Source organism: Sceloporus occidentalis, unplaced genomic scaffold (assembly GCF_023333645.1).
Source record: "Sceloporus occidentalis isolate IW3139 unplaced genomic scaffold, rSceOcc1.0.p SCAF_66, whole genome shotgun sequence".
Lineage (NCBI taxonomy): Eukaryota > Metazoa > Chordata > Lepidosauria > Squamata > Phrynosomatidae > Sceloporus > Sceloporus occidentalis.
The window spans coordinates 118564-146241 of NW_028317046.1; the positions used below are offsets into that span (position 1 = coordinate 118564).

General features: G+C 40.6%; 4 protein-coding genes across 4 annotated transcripts; 2 read left to right on the forward strand and 2 right to left on the reverse strand.

The window, feature by feature from the left end:
• Positions 1-1183: 1183 nt before the first annotated feature.
• On the forward strand, positions 1184-2571 carry LOC149286789 (transcription factor HES-5-like). Its single transcript, XM_089493626.1, has 3 exons — positions 1184-1249; positions 1750-1930; positions 2315-2571. Exons 1-3 carry the CDS (start codon positions 1184-1186, stop codon positions 2569-2571), a joined length of 504 nt encoding a protein of 167 aa, XP_089349752.1.
• A 1821-nt stretch (positions 2572-4392) lies between these two features.
• LOC149286790 (taste receptor type 1 member 1-like) lies at positions 4393-8715 on the reverse strand. Its single transcript, XM_089493627.1, has 6 exons — positions 8525-8715; positions 7762-8065; positions 6411-7151; positions 5880-6089; positions 5431-5551; positions 4393-5324 (listed from the first exon to the last, which is right to left on the reverse strand). The coding sequence occupies exons 1-6, from the start codon at positions 8713-8715 to the stop codon at positions 4393-4395; spliced, it is 2499 nt and encodes an 832-aa protein (XP_089349753.1).
• A 2676-nt stretch (positions 8716-11391) lies between these two features.
• Positions 11392-20486, reverse strand: LOC149286791 (taste receptor type 1 member 1-like). The gene is made up of 6 exons (XM_089493628.1): positions 20176-20486; positions 14487-14763; positions 13453-14193; positions 13050-13259; positions 12818-12938; positions 11392-12323 (listed from the first exon to the last, which is right to left on the reverse strand). The coding sequence occupies exons 1-6, from the start codon at positions 20484-20486 to the stop codon at positions 11392-11394; spliced, it is 2592 nt and encodes an 863-aa protein (XP_089349754.1).
• An 11-nt stretch (positions 20487-20497) lies between these two features.
• NOL9 (nucleolar protein 9) lies at positions 20498-26462 on the forward strand. The gene is made up of 12 exons (XM_089493629.1): positions 20498-20536; positions 21177-21396; positions 22054-22184; positions 22282-22417; positions 22925-23021; positions 23312-23409; positions 23517-23678; positions 24323-24614; positions 24951-25062; positions 25386-25563; positions 25713-25846; positions 26352-26462. Exons 1-12 carry the CDS (start codon positions 20498-20500, stop codon positions 26460-26462), a joined length of 1710 nt encoding a protein of 569 aa, XP_089349755.1.
• Positions 26463-27678: the final 1216 nt, after the last annotated feature.

A 27678-nucleotide genomic window follows, 5' to 3' on the forward strand; every position in this document is an offset into this window, starting at 1 on the left:
CACTTCAGGCAAAATGACATCATGAAGATAATTAAATGTATTTTTTTTGTTGCTAATCCGATTCCGGTCTTTCTGGTTCTCAACTTGCTCTAATGATTTAAATACAGTTCCCAAAAAATTAGGTGGGCGCGGGCGAGATGAACCGGCGACCTCCCACGGCCGTAATTTTACTGTAAGAGACCTTTGCACGGCTCGATAGTCCAGTCACACGAGTCTCTTTTTCCCGGCAGACTGTAGCCTTGGGCAGACACACACTTGCCTCATGCTGTTTGGGGATGGTGTCCACCGGCCGGCCTGTGATTAAACACAAAAAGGCCAGGGGTCATAGGTCACGGTGGCTCGCAAAATGACTACTGTGTCTTCTGCCGTCCACACGCTACAGAGAGGGGCAGCAACAAAATAAGAATCATTTTGAGTCAAATGCATGTATATCATCCATGCACTGGTGCGGCTCATGTTACAATATGATGCATCTGCTTACTTTACTGAGAGGGTAGTAGATAAGTGGAGCAGCCTTCCAGCAGATGTGGCAGCGGCTAATAATTTACACATGCACGGGATAGACATGACTCCTGAATCTAAGACGAGACCAACGACTGATTAAGGTTTGAGTCTCACCGATAGAAACCATTATCATTTACCCAACGCCATCACTCCCACCACTCTGGTCTTTAAGTGACTCCATTGCATTGGTTGATTTCCGCCTTGTTTCATACCCGGCAACTAACCCGACTTAAATTACAGTAACAGCGACATTCTTCAATGTCTTCCCCGGGGGCATACTAAACGGAGCGTGGTGGGGTGACCGTCCTCGTTATGTGACAGTTCTGCCCCAGGCGGCGGGGCGTGGGGGGGGGGGGGGTCGGTGGCATTGTGGGTGGGACTTTCCCAGGTCCGGGCTGCCTAGCCATGTGTGTAAGCCTCTGTCCTTTGTACGGCACACACTCCTGACATCTGGCCAGGGAGTCCATTCTTCTGGCAACAGGAGCCAAATTCACAAGTATGAATGAAAGTGACTGTTGCCGACGGCAGGCGCTCTGATTGGCTGCGTACTGTGGGAAACTCTCAGCCAGCCAGCCGCGCAGGCTTTGAGATGCAGATCGAGCCCTATATATATATATATATATATATATACCCCGTGCAGCACAGCCTCCTGTTTGGTTACATTGAGAAGTCTTTGAACATGGCCGTCAACGGCGCTTCCATTCTCACCTCCGGAGAAAAGATCAGGATCAAAGAAAAACATCGGGTAAGAGTCCCACTGTGACTGTAACGCAATGTTTTTATGTATTTTTTATTTATTTTTTAATATATATGTAGCGTAAAGTTATTTAAAAAAAGTTAAATTATAACTTTCGATTTGTCCATCAGCTCTGGACACTGCTCAGGGAGAAGTTCACTGAGAGGGAGGTAGATAAGTGGCACTGCCTTCCAACAGAAGTGGTAGAGGTAATAATAGGCATAATGATATTGTAAATATAAGACAAGGATAACATAAAGTTTTAGTTTTTTACAGCAGTAATAAACGGGCAGACTAGATGGGTCAAACAGTTACTATATGCCACGTTTACAAAGAAACAATAAAATATATATATACAATTTTAAAGTTAACGTTTTTAAAGGTCTGGAATGCGTTTTATATATATATATATATATTCATATTTTTTATTTTTTATTTTTTTTTATTTTTTATTTTATTGGAAACACTTTTATTTTAGTTATAATTTTCAAATAACTTGTTTTCTACAGATACGGAAACCGATGGTGGAGAAGATGCGGAGGGATCGCATTAATTTCAGCATTCATCAGCTCAGGAAACTCTTGGAGCAGGAATTCCAGCTTCTGCAACCAGATTCCAAGCCAGAGAAGGCTGACGTTCTGGAAATAGCCGTGAAGCTTCTCAAACAACAGACCTCCTGCCTTCCAAACGGTAAATGCCTTTTTAAAAAAAAAATAAAAAAACTTTTTTTAATGTAGAAACTAAACTCCCATCACTATCAGCTAATTTCTTTCACGCTAACTTCAAATGCTACTATCAAGCAAAAGGCTGCTATCAAATGTATAGATTTTTTTCAAATATTGGGCTATTATTTGAAGTTGGATTTATTTATTTTATCTCAAAGCATTTGAAAATAATACATTGTCCACATTTGGGGATCAACGAAAGGGTTAATAGGGAATATTTATTAGCCTTGCTCTCATTTTAGGGGTGCATTTTGTTTGAAGCTGTAGCGGCCCCCTCTGGCACTCGGAAGGTTACGGAACCATGCTGCGCTTTGTCCTTAACAAATATATTTATATTTTTTCTTTACAGACAACAAACCAGTTGTCAGAAGAGACAGCTTAGAATACAGTCGTGGATTCTCCAAATGTCTACAGGAGACCGTGTCCTTCCTATCCTTTCATCAGATCAAGGAGGAAACTCAAGTTAAGTTATTACATCGCTTTCATCAATCAGAAGCCCCTTGTGGAGTTCAGAGCCACCCCAGGAGGACCTTGATGTCTTCTCCTAACCAGCAGAAGCAAGAGCTGCTCCCCACCAGCGACAAGCCGCTCTGGAGGCCCTGGTAGAAGATCCCAAAGGACCTTGTTATATTGAAGCATATCATATTGATATGAGTATTTCTGTCTAATTAAGAGGGGGTTCTGATTATCAATCAGGGTGGCCCCCTCTTTCCCGTAGAGACTGTGTCTCCAGTAACTTCCCCGATGGAAGATTAACCCGTTCGGTATTTGCTTCACAATGAAGAAACGATTATACGTCAATGTTGTGAGACTTCGAAAGTCTACCACGATCTGAGCAAACCTTTTAATTTTAGTAAATAAAATTATTTTAGAATATTTCTTTAGAGATGGTTTTGAGGAGCCTATGGCTTTACGTGCATCCCACCAATAAACCCGTTATTTTTGGGAGATTCATTGTATTTTTTGGTGCACTTAATAGAAACATGATCAGATTTACAACATGTGTGTGAGCGTTACACGAATTACCCAAGCTGTATTCTGTACCCTGCCATTATCTGCCACAATGCTTAGTGTTGCACATTATACGGTCATATAGTACTCATGGTTATCACTCTGTATACATTAGGGAATGTGTTTGGTTCTGTAATAGAAATCACTGATTTCATTTTTCCTAATTTAGAAACGAGAAGCTTTCTTATGTCTCAGAAATAAAGTTGCCTTTTTTGAATCTTGGAAACATTTTTTTTTTTTCAAATCTCGTACTATTATTCTGTGTATAATTCTTTCATTTAACAGCACCAACATGCAGAAGTCAGGTTGGGGGCAATTGGCCCAAGGATCTGCCCTGATTTAAATAATTCATGCCACTGGGTGCATATCTCACTGTAATTCCACACATGGCCACTAGGAATGTGTAAAATATACAACACCTTCTACGGGATTTCTATAGATTAACTTTGAGTGAGTGTCTGTTAGACTGAGTTGAGCAGTAGGTATGGAACATTATTATTTATTTATTGTTTTATATAGCGCCATCATATTCTATAGCGCCGTACAATGGGTATGGTGTGTAGTCTGTGGCAAACTGGGCGTTTTCTTTTTGAGTGACTCGAGTGGCTAAATGTTGGCAGAACAAGAGGTTACGTATCTAGATCAATCAGGTCAAACTGTAAACATGTAGCAATAAATAAATACAAAATCCACTGGGACTGCCCTTATGCCCTCGTTACAGAGTCATGTCGCGTGTGATACCCAAGAGCACTGGAGAGCGGCTGTGTATAAATCGTAAGCTTTCAAGACCAGAGTCGTCTTCTCCTTCCGTACCAGAATGTCTTATACTTGTGTGTGTCATTGTTAAAGTTGTGTATTAATGTTCTAATGTTATTGTTCATTTTGTTCTCCCCCCTCATTGTAATTGTGATACAGAATGTGCTGTTTTTCTATACAGTTGTAAAAATAATAATAATAATGTTTGAACATTTTTTGAGCAACTTGAAGTCTTGATTTTGGACATGTTTTTGTTTTGTAAATTAAATATAACAAATCTTTTAGAAAATTACCTTCAAAGCAGCTAAAGTAAACTATTAACACATCATACAGGACCTATAGGCGCTGCCAACATGAGCGACAGGAGTCTTTGTACAAAATTAAAGAAATTGTGCCACCTAGTGGTTAATATTCAGTACAACATTATTTGGATTTCATGCTTTTCAGAAGTTACTCAAGGGACCCCATAACCTGTATGGGAAACTAACATGCAGTAATCCTGGAGGAAGGCATTTGCCAATTTGCCAATTTTAATAGAAAAACTTTTAATCTGTCCCTACAAATGATACCCAGAGTAACAAATACTTCCTGTACGTTACTGAATATTATAATAAACCCCTGAAATCAGTCCCGTGCTACAACGGATAAGACACCATTCTTCTACTGTTCCGATTGTTTCTTTGTATAGTTTTGGATCGCGATTTTGAAATGTTCCGTGGTGTTTAAATCCTTCCTAAAAAGAATGACGTAACATTTTGGAGTGAAGTAGCCAACAAGAATTCCAAAGACGCTGGCTAAGACGGCCATCACGTTGACGGCCGCGATGTATTTCCCCTGATACACGATATAAACTGTGAAAAAACCAATCCAGGAGAAAAAGTAGACCAGCAGGCTGAACGAGATACATTTGGCTTCGTTGTAATTCTCTGGGAGATCTTTTCCCATGTAGCAGAAAATGAAACAAAACATACTAAGGATTGCGATGTAAATGATTTCAAGGAACGACCCAACGGAGTCGGCCTCGGAACATTTGAAGATGATTTGATCCGGAAAGGTGGAGTAATTTTCAATAGGTTTTGGAGGAGCTACTGAAATCCAAATGACAGAAATGAGTATCTGCCCCAAAGAACTTACGACAATAAAAACATCCGATCCTTTCTTCTTGACCCAGATTTCATATACTTTGGGCAGATGGGTGGCCAGTTTAAAAATACACACAATCTGGAAGGCATGGACCACAAGGCAAGAAAAACACACAGTAAAACCTATCGCAAAGACGGGCTGTCTCATCATACATCCGACTGAAGTTGGTTTCCCAAAGTAACAGTACAGTGTAGAACACGAAAATGCTAAAGACCACAGCATCACCAAACACATCTTCCCACCTGCGGATTTCACCACGGGGGTATTTACATTTACGACAAAAATAACTGACATTGCGAAGATTAATACTAGCTGACACGTGATTGCAACCAGGAGAACAATAGAGACTGGATCAGACCAGGGAAGGTATTCCAGAGTTCTGTTGTAACATATTTCGCTCCGTGACGGTGACCATTGGTGAAGCTGACATTCATGACATGAGTACGGATCTGCAGAACACATGGAACAAAACAAGGATTTCTATATAATGATAAGATAATGTAGAGTGCACCGAATGTTGAAGCATCATCAAGGCCAAAATCGGTATTGACTTACCACTTGTGTTCAGAAAGGTCATTCTTTGGCAAGGTAAGCAGTAAAAGCAGCACACATGGGTCCCGATCTGTACCCTCCTCTCTCCTTTTCCGCATTGTTTGGAACAAAATGATTCAGGAACCTGCACTCGATGAACAGAAAAGGTGGTTGGTTAATCTAATGCCCAAGTTTGACCAGTTGAGGGCCGTAAATCGCAATCTGAAGAACTGACGACCCTAAATACGTTAGCAAAAAAAAAAATGATAACTTAAAGCAGATTTATCATTTTTTTGACAAAAAAATATATTTGACAGTTCTAGATGCTAAATGAATCCATATCATCGTGTTCACAAAGTATTTTAAGATAAGCCGACTTTTTTTATAAATTACTAGGTCACTTAATTGGGTAGATTATGAGAAATTTGCCCATGGACGCAAACTGATCTTTCCAAGGCACTGCTGTAACTTACCGAGTTGTCCGTCGTGTACCATTTGGGATTTTGCTTCAGTTCTAGTTTTTCTGGACTTTTGGTGTACGAACCGATAACGTTGATGGAGAAGTTACCTCCACTCCAGTCCCACAGGACGATGTCGTATCCAGTCGCTGGATCTCCATTCTCATCAAAATAAACAGACTGGTTGTTGACACTGAAGTTGACCGTCTTGAGTTTTTCTAGAAGCTTATAACATGGGTAAAATTCTTATTTTTTATTTTTTTTTCTAATAGCATGAATTAACAGCGGATTATAGGTTAAGGAAGAGTACAACGCGATAGAGTGTTGGCAGGTGGCGGCTGCCCCAAAATCACCCCAGGTAGTTTATGAAATCTCGAGTCTGTGGTTCTAGCGACCCGCTACATGCCTCCCAATATACAAAGCTCACCATTGTCCCTATTCATATGTAGAGTTTCGTTAACATTTTACTTTATCTTCTCAATACCCAGAAATATGTTTGATTCACATATTATTCCAGGAAACAAAGTAACATAAAGTAATACTCACCTGCCATGGATAGAAGACCTCCTTACTGCATTGTCCAGATTCGCAGTCCAGAAGGTCGTGCAAACCATGAGCGATGGCGTAAACGGCAGAATAAACATTGAAAGCACCAGATAAAACAGACTGACTTATCGCAGGCATGTTCTGCAGGGTAAAAGTCTGGCATTTCCGGCAGGCCTGGTTGCATTCGTAAGTATGCGCGGTGTTCACACCCAAAGTTCTTATATAATCAACAAAGAAGTCTTCCAGCCCCGGCACATCGTTCTGAACTACCGAGACCCCAAATATTGACCCGATTTTCTTTAAGCCTGGAATACTAGCAATCTGTGAGTCGGTCAGCCAGTCTTCGCTGCCAATCCAAATATATTCCGTGATATTTGCCCGTACGACTTCCTCGAAAAAAACCCTGGTGTAGAAATAGGCAGAGAAAACCACTATGACCTTGACCCTAGTCTGCGCGATGTTTTCCAGTATTTTCCGTATGTCTGCTCGGTTCATGGTGTACGGGATTAATCCTTGGTAAGCCACGCAAATTCCATTTTTGCTTACCAGGGAGTTCAAGTTCTGCACGCCGAGCCTGCCATAAACATCGTCGCTGCCGACCACCGCAATCCACGTCCAGTTAAACCTCTGTAACAAGCGCAGCATGACCTTGACCTGGAGCTTGTCGCTCGGGATGGTTCGGAGGAACGACGGATACTTCTGCTTCAGGCTTAATTGTTCATTTGACGCTGAGTAACTTATCTGAAAAAGAACGAACATTCTGCTGTATGAGTAGCCACTGTCATTAACTGTACAAGCAACGAGACCAGGCATGGACTGGCCATCCGGCGCTGGGCGACATTGCTCCATACGCTCGAGATTGGGTCTTTTATTTTATGTATCAGTGATGCATAACGTTTGCGCAAGGGGGGATATGGGGTATCAGGTCTGCTGAATCGCGCTACGGGATCAAGTTTACGAGACAAGCAATAATATGACAAATGACATCATAACTCACCAGAAAGTACATAACAAATTCCCACAAAGACTTCCTACCATATTAGCTGATAGAATCACAAGGAGTACTTTTTCCCCCCCGGTATTCTGATGACAATTGACATATATTTTTTTTTTTTTTTAAATGTAATTAAAAAAAGTTAAAGTTGAGTTTTATTTGAGTTTATTATTTTCTTTGTATTTGGCAGCACCACTGAGTACATTTTTAAAAAAATTTGCACTAATTTTAATTTCTTTGCCACCCCCAGATCTATTCCAGGGACTAATAGAGCATATAGACTAATTAAGTGTTTATACGATTATTATTATTATTATTATACAATATATATATATATTTTTTTAAATAAAAACTTACCTGGGGTATAAGGAATTTACCGAGGATGCTCGCAGTAACGAAAGCAAATCTACTGCTAAAAGGGCCGACTAACGCGATAGTTTTAGCATTATATTCGGTGAAGTTACTTTGCATCTGGATATAAGGCTTTGTGCATTGGGAGAGAACCTTCAGGGTTCCGTATAAATTGGCCGATTCCGAGCAGGTGTCAAACAGATCATATCCGAGGGTGACGTTGGGGAGCAAAGTACTGGAATTGTTGATCTGCTCGACGCCGTATCTCATGGCTTGAAGCAAGTGGTATCCGTTGGCATTAAATGTCGCGCTGTAAGAAGTACCATTGTCTTATATGAACAGCATGGAACAGTAATGATATAATGACATATAATATTATATTATTATTAGTTATTGTTTTATATAGCGCCATCAAATTCCGTAGCGCCGTACAACGGGTGGACAGGACACAACAAGCAGTATATAACGTAACAATTATGTCTGATATTTATACCGGGACTTAAAATTAGGACACTCAGCAGAAAATATCTGTAGATTCTCACTTAAATGTTTATAATTCATATAGCCAAATATATTTAAGAAAAATATAGAAACATCAAATTTGCTGGCAGATTTTTTGCCCGTTTGTTCCCTCAAACCTTAATCAGTCGTCGGTCTCGTCTTAGATTCAGGAGCCGTATGCCCATCCCGTGCATGTTTAAATCCCCTCGCTGTATTACCCTCTACCACTTCTCTTGGGAGGCTGTTCCATTTAATCGATCACCCTTACCTGTCGCACTGATCAATCAGAGGTGTGGATACTGTAGCAACATTGGCCTGATGAAATGTGAATAGCCCTCCGATGACATAATCTCCAGCGGTGCTAAATTCATTATTATATTTCATTTCTTGGCAGCCCGAGGTGAGATAGACCTGAAGAAAGGCAGGGAAACAGCAAAGCGCTGCTTTTAAATGAGCCATCATTTTGAAACGGTGAGCAGATCCACCTATTGGCTTGCCTGGCCGTCCACAAGTAAAGCAAGCAGACCTTTAAATGATAGCCTGTCTATTTTTCTTTTGTGATGCGCGTAAATATATATATATAAGATCTGTTACTGGCTCACCCACAAAATCAGCATACTATATTTACATCTACGCATTTCTTGGACTGTTGTGGAAAGGGGAAAAAACAGAAAAAAAATGGAATGAACAGAGACATACATAAAAAATATTCAGCCATACGTACACTGGTGTTTAAAAGTTTGGGGTCACTTAAAAATGCCCTTGTTTTTGAAAGAAAAGCAAATTTTGTCTGTTAAAATAAAATTAAATGGATCACAATTTCATTTTATTCAGCGCAGACATGGTTAATGCTAGAAATGACTATTGTAGCTGGAAACTACTGATTTTTAATGTAATATCTTTATAGGTGTACAGAGGACCTTTATCACTCCCATCACTCCTGTGTTCCAATGGCCCTTTATCACTCCCATCACTCCTGTGTTCCAATGGCCCTTTATCACTCCCATCAGTCCTGTGTTCCAGTGGCCCTTTATCACTCCCATCACTCCTGTGTTGCAATGGCTCTTTATCACTCCCATCACTCCTGTGTTCCAATGGCCCTTTATCACTCCCCTCACTCCTGTGTTCCAATGGCTCTTTATCACTCCCATCACTCCTGTGTTCCAATGGCCCTTTATCACTCCCATCACTCCTGTGTTCCAATGGCCATTTATCACTCCCATCACTCCTGTGTTCCAATGGCCCTTTATCACTCCTGTGTTCCAGTGGCCCTTTATCACTCCCATCACTCCTGTGTTCCAGTGGCCCTTTATCACTCCCATCACTCCTGTGTTGCAATGGCCCTTTATCACTCCCATCACTCCTGTGTTCCAATGGCACATTGTGTTCGCTGACCTGAGTTGTTACAAAACCCTTTTGCGATTATGTTACAGACAGAAATGTCCTTGTTTTCCATGAAAACAGCTCAGTGACCACAGTGAATAAGATTTATGCTCAGCAGCGGCCAGATAATACGTTAATTCAATGAACCGATTTACTAAAGCGTAAGGTGAGATATACCCAAAATATAAAAATTCTCAAGGAACTAACATTTTATATAAAGGGAAACGGTTGCTTTTGCAGAATTTAAAAGAACTTTATTAACGCTACCTGTAGCTTGTGCTTTTTTTTCTTGGTCGTTATAATGGTTTGAAAATAATTGTTGTGGCAACTTGTTGAATTCAGTGTATTCAGGTGCAATACCACTTCACGCCACTAGAAGTCCCTGTGAGGTTACAGATTTGAACTGCACAGAAATCTACAGAAAGAGAATTCTACAGAACGAGTGTATGGTTATCATGTACACCGTGCACACACACACATGGACTATAAGGAACACCAGCGATGCCCCCCTTCTCAGGAGTATTATTGGGACTGCAGTTTTACATTTCACATTAAGGGGTTAAATTGTAATGTCTTGTGTTTTCATTTTTATTTATTTTAAGAATGACTGTCTTGTCTATGTTTAAGTACGACTTCCCTAATCCTTAAACCGCTGTTGTGTGTTCGCCATTGTTGCACGTGTGATGAGATTAGTCTGGTGGTGATGTTGTCCGTGTCATCCCTCGGCATTATGTTATGTGTTAATATTGTAAGCTTGCGATCAGGGCTCTCTCCACCTAATGTATCGGCTTGTCTTAGTCCGTCAGTACTAGTCTTGTCAGACCCCTTGAATATATGTATTGTATCAAGATCCATAATATCAACACAAGAGAACCACTATTACAGATGTACGTTTCAGCCCCTCATCATGGTCTTCATCAGCGACATGTGGTCTTTGTCTATCGAGGTGCAAAGTAGCAAAGAGTCTACAACTGGTCTACCTTTTACACACAGGGTGATTATACAAATACAATTCAAATACAGGAGTCCACCTCTTGAGCAAATATTTTTTATAAAAAAACCACACAAAACCAAAATGTAATCATAGGTTCCTTTTATGAATCTGAAATATTTTACAGTAAAAAACATACATTCATTTTGCACAACAAAATGACAATAAAGAGGAATCATGCTACAAAACTATTGTTTTACATATTACATCTAAAAAAGATCCTATTATATATATATTTACAGCACAAATATAATGAAGCTAACAAATTTATTACAGCTTATATGAGACAGCAGAAGAAAACCAATCTCGACTAATAATACTGGTCACCTAATCAACATGCAAATACAAAGAAGAAAAGATTTCCGATGTTTTTGCGTTACAAAGACAGCATTTCCTTTCATTTATTTTTATTTGAATTTAGTTGTTTTGGGGTTTTTTTTTAATAGAAAAAATGCAAAGTAATACAATGCCCTCCCATTATATTACACTGTATTTTTCTTCCCAGAAAATTAAGTTTACATTTTTTTTTTAAATTAAAATATTAAAATGATCTTGAGGTCTATTCTTGAGTACACATTTCCCTTTTCAAAGCAAGTAGAGTTAAATGTATCAGAATTTCTGATTTTCACCCCAAAAACGATTTCTCTATTATGTTTTCTTAAAGTGCGGTTTTAAAGGGCTTGTTATCTTGGGTTACCACCTAAAACACAGATGTAAGAATTGTATGGGTTCTGAAACGTAAGGCGGGATGTGATCCCAATCTACTGTTCCGATTGTTTCTTTGTATAGTTTTGGATCGCTGTTTTGAAATGTTCCGTGGTGTTTAACTCCTTCCTAAAAAGGATGACGTAACATTTGGGAGTAAAGAAGCCAATGACAATTCCAAAGACGCTGGCTAAGACGGCCATCACATTGACGGCCGTGATGTATTTCCCCTGATACACTATGTAAGTTGTGAAAAAACCAATCCAGGAGAAAAAGTACACCAGCAGGCTGAACGAGATACATTTGGCTTCGTTGTAATTCTCCGGTAGATCTTTTCCCATGTAGCAGAAAATAAAACAAAACATACTTAGGATTGCGATGTAAATGATTTCAAGGAACGACCCAACGGAGTCGGCCTCGGAACATTTAAAAATGATTTGATCCGGAAAGGTGGAGTAATTTTCAACTGGCACTGGAGGTTTTACAGCTATCCAGATGACAGAAATGAGTATCTGCCCAAAAGAACTTACGACAATAAAAATATCTGAACCATTCTTCTTGACCCAGATTTCATATACTTTGGGCAGATGGGTGGCCATTTTGAAAATACACACAATCTGGAAGGCATGGACCACAAGGCAAGAAAAACACACAGTAAAACCTATCGCAAAGACGGGCTGTCTCATCATACATCCGACTGAAGTTGGTTTCCCAAAATAACAGTACAGTGTAGAACACGAAAATGCTAAAGAGGTTAGCATCACCAAACACATCTTTCCTCCGGCCGATTTAACCACGGGGGTATTTAAGTTCATCACAAAAATAATTGAAATGCCGACGATTAATACCAACAGTACTATAATTGTAACCAGGAGAACAACAGAGATTGCCTCAGTCCAGGAAAGGTATTCCAAAGTTCTGTCGTAACATATTTCACTCCGTGATGGTGACCATTGGTGAAGCTGACATTGTTGGCATGTGTACGGATCTGCAGAATACATGTTCGTAATAGTAATTTAAGACTGAGCGCAAAAATCTAAGGGCAGGGTACAGCCAAATCTAGGATAAATCTAGAACACTGATCCACCATCAAATGCCTGTATGGACAGTACTGTAATAAATGGGGTCATGAGGGGGAAATGTTGAGATGGACTTGGTTCCAGCTACTATGGTACTCTCTGGTGGGCTACAAGAGGGATTTGTACCTCCTTCAAGATAACTATTTTCACAGAGTAGTTAAGGAGTCAAGTGCTAGGCTGTGGCATTGTACTCCAAAGGCTATGATGGAGACTCAGATCCTTGTTAGAACATCTAAGACCCTTGGACTCATACCTAACAGTAAAGACTGGGTAGAGAAAATAAAGGGGCTAGAAGATATTTGGAACAATGGGCTCTTCCCTTCTATATGGTTTTAATTGTGAATTTGAGATGTTTTGGGCTCAGCAAAGCTTCTCTAATGATATTTTGTAGATGTTGACTTACCACTTATATTCAGAAAGGTCATTTGGGGGCAATGAATGCATTCAAAACAGCAAACATGAGAACCGGTCTGTACCCTCCTCTCGCCTTTTCCACATTGTTTGGAACACATGGATTCTGGAACCTATACTCAATACAACAAGAGCAGAAGAAATTACACCCAAGCATGTTCCATTGACACCCAATAACAAATTCAGGGTTTAGTGATACGTTCTCAGACAGTGAGACAACTTACCGAGTTGTCCTTCGTGTGCCATGTGACATTTTTTTTCAGGTCAAGTCTTTTTGGATTATTACTGAATGAGCCGATGACATTGAAGGCCGGATTGCCTCCATTCCAGTCCCACATTACAATGTCATAACCAGTGATGGGATCTCCATTTTCATCAAAATAAACGGAATGTTTGTAGATGCTGAAGTTGACCTTCTTCACTTGTTCTAGAAGCTGAAAACATTGAAGGACTGTAAGTTTAAGCTGATAATGCAAAGTGAAGGCTCTTAGTCGAAATCCTTCACTTCAACGCAAACTCATGGTTTTGTGGATGACACCATGGATTTTACTTTTATTAAAATGGTCAAATTCCTTCTAGTGAGGCTTCTTATTAGGTTACAATTGGTGTTTGGGCATAGATACTCACCTGCCATGGATAAACGGTCTCCTTACTGCATTGCCCAGACGTGCAGTTGAGTAATTCATGCAAGCCATGTGCGATTGCGTGGACAGCGGAATAAACATTGAAGGAGGTAGACATAGCAAACTGGGTCGGAATGGTCATGGTCTCTAGGGTGAACGTTTGGCACTCCTGGCATCCTTGATTACAGCCGTATTTCCGAGTGGAGCTCACATTTAATGACTTGATGTAATCAACATAAAAGTCAAGCAGCCCCGGTAGACTGAACTGGGTGACCGAGACCCCTAACACTGAGCCGATTTTCTTAATGTTCGGAATACTACCGATTTGTGAGTCAACCGACCAGCTTTCGCTGCCAATCCAAACCAAGTCGGTTACGTCTACCTGAGCTACTTCTTCAAAAAATACCCTGGCATAGGAATAGGCAGCGAAGACCACTATGACGTTGACTTTGGTCTGCTTGATATTTTCCACCATTGTCCTAATGGCTGCTCTGTCCATGGTAATCGGGATGATTCCTTGATAAGCGACACAGATTCCATTGTCGCTGACCGAGTTGTACAGGTTTTGCACGGCTTGCCTTCCGTAAGCATCATCGCTGGCAACAACTGCGATCCACGTCCAATTGAACCTCTGTAGGATATGCAGCATGGCTTCCACCTGAAGTTTGTCACTCGGGATTGTTCGGAGAAATGAAGGAAAAATCTGTTTGCGGCTTAATCTCTCATTCGAGGCCGAATAACTTATCTGAAAAATTATAGAGATATCACAATCATAATTAAAAAAAAAATAAAAAATTTAAATAATCGAATCAAAATAATTTAAAAATAATATTTAAAACAATATTTGAATAAGCCAGTAAGTACCTTATAGTTTACATGAGCCATATATAAATTTATGTTTACATTTGTCAACATTATGGCTAATTTTGATTGGTCAGATTTCAGCCAATTCATTATTGGAACTATTAACTGATTAAAAAAACGTGGAATTGTTTTAAAGCCCATGCAAAAATATTTTTCATTATTTATTCTACCTACCTGGGGTATATGGAAGGCTCCCAGTATGCTTGCAGTAACAAAAGCAAAACTACTGCTTGCTGGTCCGACTAACGCAATGGCTTTGGAGTTAGTATAAGACTTTGTGCATTGGGAGAGAACCTTCAGGGTTCCGTATAAATTGGCCGATTCCGAGCAGGCGTCATACAGATCATATCCGAGGGTGACGTTGGGGAGCAAAGTACTGGAATTGTTGATTTTTGCGATGCTGTATCTCATTGCTTGCAGTAAGTGGTATCCGTGGGCATTAAATGTCGCGCTGTAAGAAGAAGACAGCAGGTGATTCTTATATTCCGGCTCCTCTGCTGAACTTTAACACTTTAAAAGTCAACATTAGAAACCTCATTCCTAGAACTGTTCAATACCCAAGCCATTCCCAGAAATGATCCTTTCATTTTTTGCTGGGAATACTTAAACGTCATGTGACACAAATGCAGACACTGATAGGTTATTGCCATAGAAACAGAAAACGCGTCAATAAATAAATAACTAAATAAATAAAAGGTTGCTGAGCATACTAGAAAATGTATAATTCATGAAAATGCACATTTTAACGATTCTAACACAATATATTATTAGTACGACTTTATACAGGAAAGCATAACATGGCCATAAAATTAGAAAACTTTTTTTTTTTACTTTTCTGTGCCTAATACACATTTTTTTTAATATGTTGGATAATGAATGGTACATTTTCTTATTTTTCAAATATTCACAGCTCGGGCTTGTATTTTTTTTCTGCTTTATAAAAACACTGGTCAATGTGTCTCTATTTTTTATTATGTGATATAACGTCCTTATTGTGCAATAAGTCATTGGAGAAATCAAAAGCATACAGGATGACATTTTTAGGGGATTTTCCTTTTTAAAAAAGGAAACTTGGTTATCTATTATTATTATTATTTTTATTATCTTGTATTTATATAGCGCCAACAATTTACACAGCGCTTATTACAATTCATATATTCAAGGGGTCTGAGAAGTGGAGAATTGACAGACAAACCGATGCATTAGGGGGAGAGAGCTGGGCTCGCAAGCTTACAATCTAGAGGGTATGGTGTGAGGACAATATCTAGTGTTTCTACGTTATAGCCCGGCTATGTATAATAGACATGCAGGTTATATCACCTTTGAGCACTAGCTATGTGCACTTTAACCCACGTTGACTGGTTATTATACAGTTTGACCGGCGTAGTGCCAAAACATGGAACAAAGTGAATATAAATGGGGAATATTCTTAAAAATTTCTAAACACCGACCTCCATGCAAATCCCTCTGGTATATAATAGTGGCTTCCAGAGAGGATCATTACCAGACCTGGAAACTCTCCGGGGTTTGCCCCAATCTCAGGGTGAAGGGGCAGATTCCGAGTGTCACACAGGCTGACTCCTTTCCAGTTATGGTCATACCTGGGAACTTTCCCAATGAGTTGACCCCAAAACTCCTGGAATATTAACCATTTAATAGCCCATAGTGAAGATGCTATGTTGTGACTCGTCATATATGTTACCCAAATGGCCCTACTCTGGCTTGTCATTATTTAAAGAATCACCTGCATTCAAGCAGGGGTATCAGCCATAACATTCAATGCGTAGAATAGGATCCGGCTCCACACTGTGTCACCCTAAGAATCTGCCCCTAAACCCTGAGATTGGGGCAAAAACCCTGAGACTCGGGGTCAAACCCTGAGAGTTCCCAGGTTTGTGGATATCCCTGCTTGAATGCAGGTGACGCCAGTTTAATAACGACAAGTAAAGGTTTTCTTGAGAAGAGGTGCTAGTGCCATTTGGCGACTCCATAGAATCTTCATGATGGGCTATTAAAGGGTTAATATTCCAGGGTCGGCTCATTGAGAAAGTTCCCAGGTATGATCATTACTTTAACGATTCATATAGCAGGGAATATACAGATTACATTGTAATACCAAATGAACGGTCCCCTTACCTTATGTCACAATAATCGATCTGCGGAGTCGACACCGTAGAGAAGGGCGCTCGATGGAAAGTGAATAACCCTCTGATGATGTAATCTCCAGGGGTGCTAAAGTCATTATTATAGTTCATTTGACAACCAAAAATCATATTTAAATGAAGAAGGATATAGGAATAAGAAATAAACGTCGTGAGAACAAACATCATTTGCTACGAGTCCGGGTTGCGATGCGTGCTTAAGATGTCCCACGAGAAAACAAGGAAGCCGTCTTTCGCAAATATCTGACCCGCCGTCTATTAATAGTAATATTTGTTCTGCCGTAGCGGAGATGCCGGCGGTGGCCAAATACACATTATAAGTACTGGTCGCAACCACAAAATCAGCATTCCGTATTTGTGTATGAAGATCCCATCAATTGCCGTGGCAACAAAACCAGTACGAAAGAGGAAACTTTAGGAGCAAAACCAATTTTATCCAAACACGAATGCCATAAAGAACTGCTCCAAACCAGGGAGAGACGACGAGTCCTCAAGGGTGCCGATACAGAATTTAATATCAGATGAGAATTGTGAGTTTCCCATCCAAGCTCTCGTTTTCTTTTATATATGTTACTCTATCCTATGGTGTTAAAGAGACTTTCCAGCCATCGTATACTCTTTAATGCATAGATCACAGCAAGGTCCCTTTAAATGTCCGTGGTGTCCCATCGTGGTATCATTTTCGTGGTATCCTCCCATATGCATTTACCCTTTTCCACCCTAATTCAGCTATATCCCATGTAGGGAATTTATTCGGCCGAACACATCTCCGTTCATGTGATATCCTCACCGGCGGTCGGTTCCAGCGACGGCTCGGCGAGCCCCTGTGCAGAAAGCACTACCACTGATTTGTGTCCCTTTAAATCCTTTACCGTATTGAAATGTTTCTATTAGATCTCCCCTTTCTCGAATTGTATCCAAACTATACAAGCTGGGACTCATAACTTTCTAAATAACTAATACATTATTCTATAAATCGTGATCCATTTGGTTGCCCATCTCACGTCTTTTTCGATATCCAAAGTATTATATATAAAATATAAAGGAATATGTAACACATTTGTTTATGTCATTTGATATTTGTAGCAGATGCAAAGGATACAATTTCTGATATAGTTGTCACACTAGCGGTGATGAGTTGGCCCCGGCCAATGGCCGCCTGATGACATAAGTGCTTCCGATGCTTTCACGCGGCGTGCGGCCGGGCATATCAAGTCACTGGCTGCTCGATACAGCACGTGGTCTGGAGAGGCAGATCGGGTGAGTGTATGGCGCTGTTGGCCAGAGACTGGATATGCCCGGCCGAACAGATGTGCCAGATGGCCAGTCCGGGCCATTGCAGTCATTACATGATTACTGTTTGTTCAGCTTTAATGAGTGCCACACCAACATACAATAAATTGGATTGGCAAACATGCTTCCATATAATGGTTTTTGCCAAGAGTGGGATTACTGAGAGGTCCCGGCACTTTAAGGCCAGTTGCCACCAAGTGTGGCCACCATCTGGATACGTGCTTTACGTCTCTATACTCACTCTACAGGACCCCATGAGCAATGTTCCATCTAATTTTTCTTAGTTGGCGTGCGCAGAAAATTTCTCTCGTGCAAAAAGTTTCACAGAGCAAAAATTTTGCGCGCACAATATCCGCGCCGCATAAAGTTTCAAAAAAATTATTCTTTTTTTCTTTTTTTGGGAAAAACTGTTGTGCACACAATTTTTGGACATGTGCGCTCTCTAAAAAAGCTATGTGCGAGCGCACAAGCGCACAGCTTAGAGGGAACACTGCCCATGAGTAAATATTAAACCCTATCGGCCACCAGCACACGGGGCATTTGTGCCAGATCCCAACCTGATTGTTACACAAATGGGTCCTACTAATGAGTGAGTGTATTTAATTATAAACACGTCCATGCATTTTAAGTATCCATTAAAGAAGATATTAGCGACTGGCTCAGGAACACATAGGAGCAGCATTTACTGATGGTGGTTATGCAAATAATATGGATAGCTCATTTCAATGAACACTTCAAAGTTAAAACAAAGCAGGCTTATTGTACTTAAAAGATGCTGATGAACAACGAAGGTTATGATGGCCTTCACTCTTCTATCTCAGACAGCGTGTTATCCTTTTTAAACGTTATTTTTCTCCTAATCGGGGTGTAGGGTCATCATTAGACTGACTCTAGGGAGTCCTATTTGTGGCACATGTGGGCTCAATTTGCACAAACGCTTTAAATGGCCAAAGACAGACAGTCTTGTTTTATGGGGTCACGGCTGGGAGATAGGGCTTCACCAAGACTTTTTTATGTGACTTACTGAAAGATGTTCTTCTTGCTCATCTATATCTAAAGTGAAGAAGATGGATGGTGGCTAAAAATGTTCACTCTCTGTAGGGATTTGCTTGTCTTTCTTCCCTTCCTCAGCCAAAGCTAGTTAGATGGGGTTGGATCTTCTAAATCCCCCCCCCCCCAAGAAGTGCCATGAAGGTGGGAACCAAAAGGCGTAACCACCATCAATAAGCTGAATCTACTTGTATCTGGCTCTACTGTGGCATTTTTCAGTGAGGCAGCCATGTCCCTATCAATTTCCGTGTTTGCCTGCAGACTTATTCTGTAATAAACCTTCTTCACAACCTGCCAGCAGAGGACCAGGGGAAGTAATATGGTGGAGTGGAAGGACCATCAGTTCCACATGTGCTTCCAACAACTACCACCATGACGTACCAAACGCACCTCTCACCAGATACCAGATGGTTGGGCGCGCCCAGGTTGGGATCTCCTCGGGGGATCAGGAAGATCTTTTTGGCACCTTAAGGCCAGAGTTTGCACCCATCACAGGAGCCACTCTTGGCGTTGGTCAAAAAGCTGAGAAGACGGCTATTTACGGAACGGAATAAATCATTCATATGAAGAAAGCATTTAATTTCCTGCTGTTTCTATACACATTATTGAGACTTTTAGGGTTGTGGAACCCTGCGAAATACCCTCAGAGTCATATCACGGCTGAGAGACGTCCTGGGCCAAACCCAGGGGATTGCCCCAGGATCCCTCTGTGGCCGCCTTCTACCATACGTGGATACGTGGTGAACAGTCACAACGGAGGCTGTGCTGGTTAGACACGGCGCTCCAGTGTATGATCTCTAATTGGGCAATTAGGCACCCGGATATTCTACATAGGTAGCCTGGTTAGGTAGCGCTGGACACACTCCCACACAGCATATATTCTGTGCTCACGGAAAAGACATCAGGGGAGGAAAAAGGTTATGTAATAACACAGGATATCGCAACTGTCCTGAAAACTTTAATTTGGAATTATGGAGCTCCAAAGCCAGGAAGGTGACGTCATTTCTGTGGAAATTAAATAGTTAAATTTGGAAAGCATCTATTGGCTGATAATTTTGCGTCGGATTCGGGCATATTATGTAAGTGACACTGAGTCCGAAGCAGTGCAGGAGGCTACTGAGGAGGAACGCGCTCACAAGCTTCTGTTTGTCCCAAAGAACTTTATTTAATTCATTCTTCACCTCAGGCCTAATCGAACCAATCCGCGCAATGTAGGCGGAGCTAGTCGCGGCGACACAGTGTGCGGGACAAACATAGTTCACCCTGGGATTCAGAAAGCGCTCCATCTTTACCGACACAGAGCCAGTGATCCTTAGGCACCGGGGGAAGCATGGTTGTCCTGCCTCCCTCTTCTGTACCGTAGGACTCGAGCCTGGCTCCTGGCGCACGCTTGGGGTTCGCTGGCCCTCACTCGGTGCCTAACATGAAGCATAGGCCACAGTGTGCGTGGCCCGGAGCCTCCTCCAGGAACCGGCCGGCGAAGAACGGGTCGGTACGGGCCCGTCGTACCTTGGCTGAGCGCTGCAAAGCGGCTACCGAGGTCGAAAACTGCCCGCAGAGGCCTAGCACATCCGAAGGCGATGAGCAGAGCCGGGAATCGCCGGCCATACTGGTAGAGGATGGCATCTGTGCGACTGTCCTGGCCCCTGGGCAGGTCAGTGGTTTCCATGGTTACTGGGCATGGCTGGTCCGAGCAGTGGGCATCCTGTAGCAGTGCCTGTACTGCAACCCACATCATCCTCAGGCAGGTTTGGCTAATGAAAGGTTTAGGCTGCAGGATGAGCTGCGCTATGTGCCATGCCTGTGTCATTATTATTATTATTATTATTATTATTATTAGGCTTTTAGGCCTAGCCACGTTTCTTTTCACGTAGACTTTGTGTTAAGTTCTTCTTACTGATAACAAAAAAAAAATCAAATAAACTGAACAGAATTAAACAGAAGAAAACGTACGATTAGTGGAGGAATTGATACGTAAGCATGCGCAGTGCCGCCAGGAGCTGACGGTACTCTGATCCCCTTTAATAATGTCACGTACCCTTTCAGCATTAAAGGGCAACCAAAATGTCTCGCCTCGAGTCGTTCCAACCCGCAGTTAGTGGACTCGAATTAAGTGTTACCAATAAATATGCTACCGTGGGACTTGCCTTTTAAACTCAAGTCTCTTGCCGCATACGGTATGCAATATAATGCGCACTCTTGTAGGAAGCGGTGACGCCAGTTGATGCTCCGGTTGCCAGCTAATATATGAAGCCGATCACTGAAGCTTTAGCTAGTGCGGCTGCAGCTGAACCAACAAAATAAGTATTTGGGTAACTTTGGTAATGAGGAATTTTCACGCTTCGTTTTCACGTTTTAGAAACTTACTTTCAACGGCAAGTGCAGTTTGACGTGTCTGTACGGCAGCGTGCAGGTACTGGGCTACGTCATCCACCGGAGCCAGGCTGCCTACGAGCTGTTCTCTCCGAACACACATTCACCGCTGACCATCGAAGGACTCCTAAACAAGAAGTCATCCAAGACGCGAAAAGAGATCCGCATGGAGGCCAGATCAATGCTGCGAGGATATCTGTCTCTGGGTAACGCTGGAATTACCGCACAGTTTGATTCTCCCGCGTGATTGTGTATTCGCTACCGCTTAAAAGTTTGGGGTCCTTGAATTTGAAAGAAAAGCAAATTGTGTCCATTAAAGTAACATGAAATGGATCAGATTTATCACTCCCATCACTCCTGTGTTCCAATGGTCCTTTATCACTCTCATCACTCCTGTGTTCCAATGGCCTTTTATCACTCCCATCACTCCTGTGTTCCAATGGTCCTTTATCACTCCCATCACTCCTGTGTTCCAATGGCCTTTTATCACTCCCATCACTCCTGTGTTCCAATGGCCCTTTATCACTCCCATCACTCCTGTGTTCCAATGGCCCTTTATCACTCCCATCATTCCTGTGCTCCAATGGCCCTTTATCACTCTCATCACTCCTGTGTTCCAATGGTCCTTTATCACTCCCATCACTCCTGTGTTCCAATGGCCTTTTATCACTCCCATCACTCCTGTGTTCCAATGGCCCTTTATCACTCCCATCACTCCTCTGCTCCAATGGCCCTTTATCACTCCCATCACTCCTGTGTTCCAATGGCCCTTTATCACTCCCAAGTTTTAAAACAGAAAAATAAAATATGCCTCCTGGTTTTCCTCTCCCCCGTATTTCCTAACAAACTCTGATCTCTTCTAGATTGTAGAAGGGCTGTGATGAAAAACTTTAAGTCCACATCTTCCATTATTCTGCTGGAACGTATAGAAGATGCAGCAACAAATTTTATCCGGAGTCACCCAGATTACGCCACTATATTCTCTACAAAAATGGTAAACTCGTATTAGTTTCAGTACTTTTCACGTAGATCTGAATATCCATTGAGAAATCATTAGTCATTCAATTTTAACTTATTTTTTTTATTAACAGAAAGAAAAAGGTTCACCGTCGTTTGACAGCAAGGTTTTATGTTCCGTGGGAATTGAAGATCGTGATGTAAATAGCGGCATCAGAATGCCCGACGAGTATGTGTCGGCAGTGCAGCAGTTAGTTCGCGCATGTGTAGGTAAGCGTTAAGAAGCGGGATACAAACCTATGGATTTATGTAGTCCTCGCAGCGCATGTACATTCTTCACAAACCATAACTGCTTCCTGTTTTAGTAATTTTTGTTTATTATAAATATATATAATATTATATATATTTAATTTATTATATTTTATATTATTATTATGTTATAAATATATATATATATATATATATATATATATATGTAATTTACTTTTCACAATGTTGGTACAAAAGCCGATCACATGATCAGCTGCCAATAATTCTGTATTAATTCTACATCGTTGGCTGGCCTCCTAATTTTCTATACTATTATATTTTGACCAAATAAAAATGCTTGTTAAATGGAGCCATGGCAATTTATTTTCTCCTATAGCTGACGTAGCCCTTCGGATGAACTCAGTCCATTAAAATAATGAAATATCTGTAAAAATCTATTTAGTATCTCTGTGCTATTAACCCTTTGACAGCACAAAAATGGTTATTTCTTTATCTTGTTTATTGCAGAAGAAGATAGTGGCTGCCCTATCATTCTTGTTTGCGGTCCAAAAAATGTTGGGAAATCAACATTCAATAGATGTCTAATCAACCAATTATTAAACCAGTAAGTAAAAATATATATATTTGCCCCATAATTAAAATTCTTAGTAAGTTTTTACAATAAGATGTGTGCTGTAAGAAAATAACATCTGTTAAATTATTAATATATATATATATATATATATATATATATATATTTACACACGATTTTAATAGAAATTTGCTTAATATTGGGTGGGTAAACTGTACAGCAATAAGGTGATATTTTAACAGAAATGGAAGGATATTTAGAAAAAATTGTCACTGTCTTTTACTTGTTAATCTAAAATGCCTTGAATTGTCTCTCCTTCTAAGCATATCATGCGTTGGCTACCTTGAGTGTGACTTGGGGCAAACCGAATTCACTCCTCCGGGATGTGTGGCCTTGATGCATGTTACAAAACCAGTTCTCGGTAAGAGATTGAAGGTTCAGTGTCGCCGTGTAAGGTTTATGATAAACTGAGATTCCAAAATGCTTTTACCCAAATAGCTTGAGCTTTGTTATATGTTTCGATGATAGGTCCACCCTTCACTCACCAACGGGACCCGCATAAAATGGTTTACTTTGGGGAAACCAGCTGCGAACAAGATATGGAGCGGTTTATCGAATCAGTGAAATATGTCATTGTGTCTCATAAAAGAGAACATCCTCTGATTGTCAACACGATGGGATGGGTAAAAGGTAACAACGAGCAGTCGCTTTGTATTTGTTTATAGTCGACGCACGCCTCCGTCCAGTAGTTGGGAGTCACTTAGCAATTTCCTTGTTTTTAAAAGAAAAGCAAATTTTGTCCATTAAAATAACATGAAATGGATTAGAAATCCAGCGCAGATGGGGTTAATGTTGTAAATGATTTTTAATGGAACATCTTCATAGGCGTACAGAGGCCTTTATCACTCCCATCACTCCTGTGTTCCAACGGCCCTTTATCACTCCCATCACTCCTGGGTTCCAATGGCCCTTTATCACTCCCATCACTCCTGGGTTCCAATGGCCCTTTATCACTCCCATCACTCCTGTGTTCTAATGGCCCTTTATCACTCCCATCACTCCTGTGTTCCAACGGCACCTTTGTTTCGCTGATCCAAGTTTTAGTTTAAAAGGCTAATTAATGGTTGGAAAACCCTTCTGCAATTATGCTACAGCCAGAAATGTCCTTGTTTTCCATGAAAACAGCTCTGTGACCCCAAACTTTTGAACAGTGTTGTAAAATTCAGTAACACGGCTTCGGCCGATAATATTCTTTACGTTTTCATCGTGTTATTGCTGAGTATTAACGTGTGTTCCCTTTCGGCACAAGTCATATACGTTCCTTTTGTTTTTAGGATCCGGGCTGCTTCTTCTAATCGATTTGATTCGTCTTATGTCCCCGAGTCACATTGTTCAAATCAACGCTAAGGGTATTAATGACATGGAGCCCCTGACGCTGAGCTATGTTGAAAACGCCCCTGGCTTCCTTACCAAAAGTAGCTATCGAGCCCAAAGCAGAGACTTGGGAATAGAGATTTCTGAAGACGAGGAAGCAGACTATGCAGATGGCCTTTATTATAAGTCTGTGGGACATTCTCTCATTCCCCTCGAGACTGATTTCAGTGGCGCAGGAGAGGCCGGAAATGTGTAAGTGGAACCAGAGCTTAACTTTTCACTTCATTGGACCATTTTAATTAAACCTTCAAGTGATTAATACAGTTATAAAGATGCAGCGCTTTGTCCTAAGTGATAAAATCCTTAAAATGATGACATGGTAGATTCTGTCTGCTCCGAGGACCCGGCAGACATCCACACGACTCCGATGCAAGACACACGGATAGTCTCTCAAGTTTGTCTGCAGACCTATATTCCCTTATGTATCAATGTCTGTGGAAGCAACGTGGTCCTCAAACTAACCTGAATAAAGAACTAGAATTTGGTTGTGGATAAAGCCCGACCTTTAACCTGTCCTATCTTTTTAAGGCGATGCCATAGTGGAATCTTGCGCGATCTCGCGATGCTGGGCTACGTCAGCAAGTTGCAGCAGTTTGACCCTGAACAGGTTATTCCGTTACACAGTATGCTGCCCTATGAGGTAAGACTTCATTTCAAATAAATTTCTCTTGTCCTTGCAGCAAGTTAACATCACTAATTAAAGTTCTGTAGGCAAGGGGGAAGTGACTTTAAATTACTTTCCGATCATCATAGGGATGGGAGTTGGATCAGTGGTAGTAATATATATATATATATATATATATATCAGCGCTACGGAATTTGATGGCTCTATATAAAACAATAAATAATAATAAATATATAATATATATATATATAATGACTCCTGTATAATAATTTCCCAAGACCTCTATAGTGTGACGCATGTCTTGCGATAGAAGAGATTCATGTTCTGTTCTTTTACAGGTGCCGTTTAACGCGGTCGCTTTACGTGTCATTCATTCAGATGTTGCCCCTTCGCACATCATGTACTCGGTCAACGCCAGCTGGGTCGGGCTCTGCCGGATGCTAGATGATATTAACAGCGTGAACGATGGCCCTGTGATATTAACGCAGACGCCAGTCTGTGACTGCTTGGGATTTGGTGAGTGTATTCAAAGTATATTCCAATTCCTCCCAATAATGTATCAACGCGTTCACGTTACACTCCTGCTGAAAATGTGCCGGATTAGTCGTTTTTGGTTGCTTTTGTGTCAAAGGAGACTAATAGGTCTGTAAATGGCTTTTTGTTAGGAATTGTTCGGGGGATTAACATGGAGAGAAAAGTATACCACATCCTAACGCCAGTTCCGCCCGAGACCCTACGAACGGTAAACTGTCTGCTGATTGGAAACATTTCCATACCTCACTCCATCTTGAAGAACCAGGTAATTTCTTCTTTTTGTCTTATTTATTGATGCAAAAAACGCCTTCAATCCTTGGTGCGTTACTTTAATTATTGGTTAGTACCAATATCCACATTTTCAGGCTGTACTAATTAACACATAATAATTGAGGCCACACCAAAGATTGACATTGGGGTTTTGTAACATACCTTGAGATAAAGAGCCATGTTATATTTATCTATAGGAGTTTGGAAATAGGGTTTTATTATCAAAAATCCCAATAGTGATTTACAATCTCCCTTCAGACTAATTCTCCGGGCACCGGGGACTTCTTTTGCAAGCTGTCTTTTTAAAGAATACGATACGTTATGAGCAAAGCCAGAAAGAAGGCATTCGGTCCAGGCCTGAAGCGTGATACTTGGGGTTGACATACATAATTGCAGAATAAATAAAGCTATGACAAAAGATAACCAGAGCTATATATATCGTAGTTTACAGAGTGATATTTTTTTTCTACTATTTATTTATATTATTTTTCTTACTACAGCCTGGAATTAAAGGGGAAATTCCATATGTAACGTCAGACTATGACTTTACCATTTATGGAGCCGGCAAAATGAAGAAAAACAAGCAGTTAAAGAGACGGGAACACCAATAATACAAAAAAAAAATCCAGGGATCGTAAATTAAATTGAATCATTTTGTTTAAAATTATTCCCACTTTCCCGGTGGCCAAGAACCCGTAGAATATCATTGTGTAAATATGTTTTTGTTTTTTCTACATAAAGTTCTGTTTACAAATACTTGTTTTGCCACGAGTTTGTCAATAAAAGTTGTTTGTTAAAACAAAACAAATTTGTAAAAAATATTGGTTAAGCGGAAGAAATGATTATAGTGCAAACTTTTGAGAAACTTGTTTAATATTTACAGAGTATTTTTTTTTATTACCAAAAAATGAAATGCGCTACAAGGTCGTGAACGGGATTGAGTCTTCAGTAGACGTCCCAGTATTTTTAGAACAGTCCAAATTCTTATACATGCGCGGGGTAATGGACGCTTTTATTTTAGAGCAACAAAGAGTAAATGAGACACTAAAGGGTTTATTCACTAAAACTGGAGATTGGAGGTGAATTGTAGTTCATGGTCCTCATTATGATGGGCTGTATACAGAACTGGGGGGTTATTGATGTTTACATCACTGGGGGTTATGCCAAGGAGTATTTATTTTCCATGGGGCTTTTCCCTTTGAATCATTTAGATGTCTTTCAATCAATCTCCGTAACTTCATTACTCGGACCCAGCTCAACTTTTTTTTTTCTCTCAAGTAAAACTTCCCAACGTCTGTTCAGCATTCATACAGTTTATAGTGAACTTGGTCCTTTGAAATAACTGCTCTGCAAACACTCAGTTTAGTAAATAAATCCCTAAAAGTCCGTGAGAGGCAGAGATTAAACGCAGAATGGCTCGGAGACGGCTAAAAGCCTTTTTTGGGGATTTCTTTCTGCTAATGCACTTTTTTGAAATTTCTTTCAGCTCTAGTAATAATAACCCAAGTGATTCCTATTACTTATACTAATTAATAAAAAGTTAGAATGGTAAATGGGCGAATTCGTAAGGATATGAACAGCCTCCATTCTAGACTCACTGGAGCCCATCCGTAGCCTACATACAGAGTTCTTTCTTATGTAGCCAGGTAGACCAATCTTAAAAGGACTTTAAAAAAGATTTGCTAGTGATTTCTTATTGTTCATTGGAATATTCTTTTGGATATTGTGCTTCCCAGAAGATTGGAACGCTGCCCCGTTACAACAAAATGTTTAATTTCTCTCTAAAATAAACAATTTTAAAGATATATCTCATTTTGATGCTAATTC

What these genes read in the sequence shown, in the direction of transcription:
- LOC149286789 (XM_089493626.1), top strand. Translation starts at nt 1,184, where the DNA reads ATGGCCGTCAACGGCGCTTCCATTCTCACCTCCGGAGAAAAGATCAGG. An exon ending in GGATCAAAGAAAAACATCGG is followed by an intron (nt 1,250 to 1,749) that starts GTAAGAGTCCCA and finishes TGTTTTCTACAG; the next exon opens with ATACGGAAACCGATGGTGGA. An exon ending in GACCTCCTGCCTTCCAAACG is followed by an intron (nt 1,931 to 2,314) that starts GTAAATGCCTTT and finishes TTTTCTTTACAG; the next exon opens with ACAACAAACCAGTTGTCAGA.
- LOC149286790 (XM_089493627.1), bottom strand. Translation starts at nt 8,715, where the DNA reads ATGGCTCATTTAAAAGCAGCGCTTTGCTGTTTCCCTGCCTTTCTTCAG. An exon ending in GTAAATTCCTTATACCCCAG is followed by an intron (nt 7,152 to 7,761) that starts GTAAGTTTTTAT and finishes GTTCTTTTTCAG; the next exon opens with ATAAGTTACTCAGCGTCAAA. An exon ending in GGTACACGACGGACAACTCG is followed by an intron (nt 5,552 to 5,879) that starts GTAAGTTACAGC and finishes CATCGAGTGCAG; the next exon opens with GTTCCTGAATCATTTTGTTC.
- LOC149286791 (XM_089493628.1), bottom strand. Translation starts at nt 20,486, where the DNA reads ATGGAAACCACTGACCTGCCCAGGGGCCAGGACAGTCGCACAGATGCC. An exon ending in AGCCAGGCTCGAGTCCTACG is followed by an intron (nt 14,764 to 20,175) that starts GTACAGAAGAGG and finishes TTCTTCTTACAG; the next exon opens with CGCGACATTTAATGCCCACG. An exon ending in AGACCGTTTATCCATGGCAG is followed by an intron (nt 13,260 to 13,452) that starts GTGAGTATCTAT and finishes CAATGTTTTCAG; the next exon opens with CTTCTAGAACAAGTGAAGAA.
- NOL9 (XM_089493629.1), top strand. Translation starts at nt 20,498, where the DNA reads ATGGCTGGTCCGAGCAGTGGGCATCCTGTAGCAGTGCCT. An exon ending in ACAGTATGCTGCCCTATGAG is followed by an intron (nt 25,063 to 25,385) that starts GTAAGACTTCAT and finishes GTTCTTTTACAG; the next exon opens with GTGCCGTTTAACGCGGTCGC. An exon ending in ACTCCATCTTGAAGAACCAG is followed by an intron (nt 25,847 to 26,351) that starts GTAATTTCTTCT and finishes TTCTTACTACAG; the next exon opens with CCTGGAATTAAAGGGGAAAT.